Source organism: Oncorhynchus keta, chromosome 15 (assembly GCF_023373465.1).
Source record: "Oncorhynchus keta strain PuntledgeMale-10-30-2019 chromosome 15, Oket_V2, whole genome shotgun sequence".
Classification (NCBI taxonomy): domain Eukaryota; kingdom Metazoa; phylum Chordata; class Actinopteri; order Salmoniformes; family Salmonidae; genus Oncorhynchus; species Oncorhynchus keta.
In genome coordinates, this window is record NC_068435.1 from 16,931,545 (window position 1) to 16,937,235 (window position 5,691).

Consider the following 5,691-nt stretch of genomic DNA (forward strand, 5'->3'; position numbering starts at 1 on the left):
GTCTCTCTACCCGCCTACGATGAGGTGAAGTACTTGCCAACATATGAGGAGACCGTGCGGGAGGGGGACAGAGGTCGGTTGGAGACCACGGAGCATTCGGGACAAGAACAGGAACCGGACACGTCCACCTGCGTCTCTCCAACAGTATGTCATCGCTGAGAGAACCAGGCTAACTGACCTTCACTGTCAGCATAATGACGTTTGATAACTCTCACAAGTGTTGTTTAGAGCCTATTATGTTAAAGATTAATCAAATCGGTCACTCCTGAGTGTTAGTACGCAAGAAGTGCCATATAGCCTTACGCAAAAATGTAATACGTGTGAAAGAGGCCTTACATGTTTAGGTGGGAAAAAGATATAGCGTGTAGGGAAGACATTTTATTAGATACAAGACATATATATTAGGTTATAGGTCTACATAAAAGATGAAAAGTGAATTTGACCATTTGGGGTGCGTTTTTACGCATTGCTCCCCAAAGTCCATAATGACATGTTCATTATTAGGTCTATAGGCGACTTAACATTATTTATGACCATATTTCTCAGAGGAAATAATCTGATACAAACGTATTAAACTTAGTTGGAAAAAATGTCATAGGCTGATTTAAAGTCAATTGAATAGCTTCGTGGATTGATTTTGTTTCCATGTAGTCTATTGCACTGTGACAACCTTTTCAAGAAACACATTGATCATAGTGAAATGTGATCTTCATCCGTAAACAATAAAAACAAATTATCATCATTTGTCAATAACTTTTGACATATCCTATCATTGCAAACATTACAAACCCCTTGACGTGACTGATTTTGATCGTAGATACTGCACTGTCTCTGTAATATTGTCTTGAACGTCCTCTGATGGTAGTTTGAGCAGGTGTGCCACCTTTTGGAAGCCCTCTATAAGCCCAGCACCGGTCACCGCAGAGCAGGGCTGAACGAACCAGTCCCGCTCAACGCTCATCGTCCTCAGGTGAAAGCGCTCTGTTATCTCCGTAACGGATACGGCCTCGGGAAGGTCCTGCTTGTTGGCGAGGATGACCACAGGCAGACCCCGTAAGAATTCACTCCTCAGGGCGTGATCTAGTTCCCGCCGGGCCTCGTCCAACCGGCGCCTGTCTGAGCTGTCCACCACGAACACCAGTCCAGCAGTGTCCTGATAGAAGCTCTTCCAGTAGTGCCTCATTGTATTCTGGCCGCCCACGTCCCACACGGTCAGAGCAACTGTCTCCCTCTTCTTCTTGGCTTCTATCATCTCCACATTGAAACCGATGGTGGGAACGGTATTGACCGATTCGTTATATTTCAGTTTGTAAAGAAGGGTTGATTTCCCCGCTGAGTCGAGACCCAATAGGAGAACTCGGGCCTCGGGTTGGGGTCTCGATCCCCGCTGTCCCATGTGTGGTAAAGCGTAACCCGACTACTTGGCAAAGACGCAAGTCAGGGAGAGGCAGTGATATCACTGTTCTCTGCCTCGAGCTGCGGTGTTTACCCAGTGCGTTGCCTTTCTGTTACCAGGTAAGCGATTACATGCTACCTATAAACCTTTCGTTCACCGATAAGCAAGGGTCAAAGTAGGTCCTATATGAAGCAAGATATGACTGTTGTTTGGTTAGGAACTTATCCACCAAATGAGCCAGTCTAGCGTGACTCAAATCAGTGTGCTGTTGACACAAACAATACAACAATGTGACACATGCGCAGGTTTGATAGCCTAATGTTTTTATCACACTTCACATGGTAAAATCCCCCATGTGCATGGTATTTAACCTGCTCTAAAGACACATTGAAGTGTCACCTCGAATGGTCTGACCTTTACGTAAAGTTGAACAAAGTGTACGCATGGAGACGAACGCACGCACCCTCTATATCATCAGATAACAGTATATCATTATGTCATTCAGATGTACTTAAGGCCAAGGCAACCATTGGTTATGTCATGTGTAGCCTAGCCTATAGCTAAAATAATATATCAAACAATGGAGAACAATTCCAAAGGTGTTTAGATGAAAGAGAGAGAAATAAAGAAATAACACATTTTTGCTTGGTTCTCAGTTGCTGCCTGTAGCCTTCAGGCCTAGTATTACATTTAAACTAACTGGTCATATTCAGTTGCAACACAATCTTACACTCAATTAGTGCAAATATGTACAAAAAGTATTTCAGCAGATTTTGTGCGTTTTTGTGTGGCTTAATAATTAGTGTGAAAATACAAAAAAAATTGTGTGACTTAATTCGTAGCAAAAGACACATTTTTCGACTTCATTCATAGGAAAATTCATTTTTTTAGGGGCAAACTTAGGAAAAATCTTTTGAAAGTTATTGGAGCAGTGCATTTGGGGCAGTGGTGTTCCACACTGCTTATTTTTGTCCCACATTTATATATATATATATATATATAACAATATTGGGTTGTTAACGTTTTATATATATATATATAGGCGAGGTTATCAGGTTATCACTGAAATACTTATAATAAAATAGTAGCTTAGCATTATGTTTTATTTATTTATGCCTATGATGTTTTCTATGCTTTGGGATACTGGTGCTATGTCAGATTTTATGAGGGTTGCCAGATTGGAGAGAAGCTGTATTTGCCGGTTTTTTTGTGGTATCGATAAAGGTATTTGATTGAAGATGGGGATACATTTTTATGATGGGAAATTAATTAATCAATAAATGTGGGGAAACATAATACCTGCAAAGAAAAACATGTTTGGTTTATATTCCCCTGGTGCAGCTGCATAGTATTTGCAACTATAACAAGTCTGGACTATGATCAATTAAGCCATATCATTGCAGTTGAACAGGTTCATGTAAAATAATGAATTATGTTGGTTTACACTTATGTCACTTCCAAGGCCGTTTCATGATGATTATTACCATCATGTCAATCATGGTATGTACTTAGGCTATTGTAACAAGGCATTATAGGCCTACTGCCTCTGCCCAGCGGAATACTAGGCTTTCATGGTAATGGCCGTTAGAGTTCACTTTGCCACGTATGAGCCCTGTCTAGAGTCCCTGTTGAAGCTTTCACTTTCTTCTGCTATATTGGTGGCAGCGGTGGGATCACGTCCAGCTCATGCCTATTTATGTGATCTAGTGTTGGGAAGCATTCTGTTTTTCAACATTGTGTTGGGTGTAATTACATTGATATACTTAGTGAACAATGGTTAAGAAACAATGGGTGTGACGGATAAAAGTAGTAATTACAGGTGTGATCAAGCCTTACATCAAAGTTGCCCGAAGCTGAATGGAAAGTGCTTTGCCCTGAACAGTTATTCATAAGAAAATCCCCTGTGACTGTCTCATTTAAATAAGTTAACTTACTAGTGTGGACCCAAAACAAACATATTTTACACATTTACAAATTACCTGTTTAAAGTGCTATTACAAACCATGGTGTTCTGTTGTTATTGAAGCTTATAGAGCTAACAACCTGACAATGATCCACATCATATGGATAGACAAATAATGTAAGTGTGTTATGCAGCAAAACACAACTATCCTTTTAATTGGATGCAAACCAGTAATATGAATCACTGTTGATCCATCCTGTTATGATCTAATGAGATGGCTGTAGGATTTGCTACGGCCTAGAATGGAGGCCTTTCCCAGTCAGGAAGGACAAAGCTAGGTCCCGTCTTGGTTTCTCATTGGTGAAGACTGAACTCAAGTTAGGGGTTATATGTCAAACTCCCCTATACCACTTTGCTCAACATCTTATACCCCTGAGGTTATAAATAAAACATTTTTTTAAGGTGATTTAATAACTTGTATCAGTATTATAGGCCTGTGAAACTCATATCCCAATAATGGCTTTCAGACTGAGAATTTCTCACTGGAAATAGCTGCTGACATTGAACATAGCCTAAAGTTAGGGTATTTAATTCATTTCATATTCTCCTATGCCTCTATTCCCAACAGGTTATACCCCATAGGTTGTAAATAAACCCTTTTTTAAAGTGATATAACTTGTATCATTATCATACTGTAGGGCTGTGAACCCCATAGCTTTTTTTATGGAGAGCAATTTCCGTGTTATAACAGGCTGTGTCCATTTATTTACAGTAGTGTTAGTTAATTATTGCTTTCTTCAGTGGAAATACAGAATGTGTATAAAAATGCCAAATATACCAAAAGCTAAATCAAGCAGAGATTTACGACTATTTAACCATGTTAATCATTACTGAAAATTGCAAACTACAAACATGTAACCAGTTATAGATAATGCATACATGACAACTAGATACAGATATTTGATAAATTATTCATACAAAATTCTAGGAGTTGGCTATAACATGAGTACAAACAATGTGAGTGTGTGTGAATGTGTGTAAATGTTCGTGTGTGTGTGTTTTATAATTTCCCATCATTAAAATGTATCCCCATTCTCCAATCAAGTATCTTCATCGATACACACAAAAAAACAATTAAAAAGTGGAGCCTTGTAACATAGAAAACAGTATTGGTATATAAAAGAAAAAATAAGAACATAAGGCTACTGTTATATTACAATTATTTTGGTGACAACCTGGTTGATTGTGTTGTTAACGCGTTACTATTGCGTTATATTGTGTTGTTAACGCGTTACTTTAAATATATAAATAAACGTGGGACACAAAAAAAGGCAGTGTAGAACACCATTGAACATCATCTCTCTAACAACTTTCAAAAGATATTTCCGAAGTTTGCCCTCCAAAAATGTATTTTCCTATGAATGAAGTCGCACAAAAATTTGTATTTTCCTAATAATTAATTTGCACAAAAAAGTGTATTTTCACACGAATTAACACACACAAAAACCCACAGAATCTCCTGAAATAGTTTTTGTACATATTTGCAAGAATTGAGTGTGAGATTGTGTTGCCAGATTACTTATGCTTGGTTTAAATATACACGTGATCTTTCCATACTCACTGGGCGCAGTTGTCAACTAATGTGAAATGTCAATGTGAAATCAACAAAAAATGTTCCCATGTCATTGGATTTAGGTTAAAAGATGTGTGAAAAAATACGAAATTCCCTTAAATCCAATCCGTTTCCCACGCTGATTCAATGTCATCACATTTCATTATTTGGTTGAAATGTCATGGAAACAATGTTAATTCAACCAGTTTTTGCACGGTGGAATTTCTATCTTCATATTACTGTAAATGCCAAACGGTCCCATCAAGTTGCTGACTACAAATACAGCCCACCACAAAACAGAAATAGATGAGTGTATTTCCAAACTCAGGCTGGAAAGAGAAAAAAAATATATCACAATCAAACCCTGGTTGTGTTGATTGATTTCGATGCAGTAGTAGGCTGGTAGCCTAAAAAGGTAAAGTCGAAGTTCATGCATGGGTGTGGCTCCTGCCCTTGGCATATCTCTTCAGTTTTACTGATACCATTGTTTCGCTTACAAAAAAAAGATTGCAGTCAGAGTGCAGTTTAACTGCAGTATGCTGAAAATACTGCATCCAAATAATACCACAGTCGACCGCAGTTACTGCACTTTTACAGTTTCAAAACTGCAATCTTTTGGTGTAAGGGTTGCGATGAGAAGACTAGTAACATAAATAAATAAATAATTACGTATCTTTGCTGTAGTCATTGTGGACATAAATGTTCTCATCCACATTACGGCGGCATTGTTCCTTTTTCTGCCAGCAGGTGGCATAGGACTGCATATGTGCCAAGATAATC

General features: G+C 38.5%; 1 protein-coding gene across 1 annotated transcript; it reads right to left on the reverse strand.

The window, feature by feature from the left end:
- Positions 1–551: 551 nt before the first annotated feature.
- arl14 (ADP-ribosylation factor-like 14) lies at positions 552–1,497 on the reverse strand. The gene has a single exon (XM_035787782.2). The coding sequence runs from the start codon at positions 1,394–1,396 to the stop codon at positions 782–784; it is 615 nt and encodes a 204-aa protein (XP_035643675.1). The 5' UTR covers positions 1,397–1,497; the 3' UTR covers positions 552–781.
- Positions 1,498–5,691: the final 4,194 nt, after the last annotated feature.

What these genes read in the sequence shown, in the direction of transcription:
- arl14 (XM_035787782.2), bottom strand. Translation starts at nt 1,396, where the DNA reads ATGGGACAGCGGGGATCGAGACCCCAACCCGAGGCCCGAGTTCTCCTA.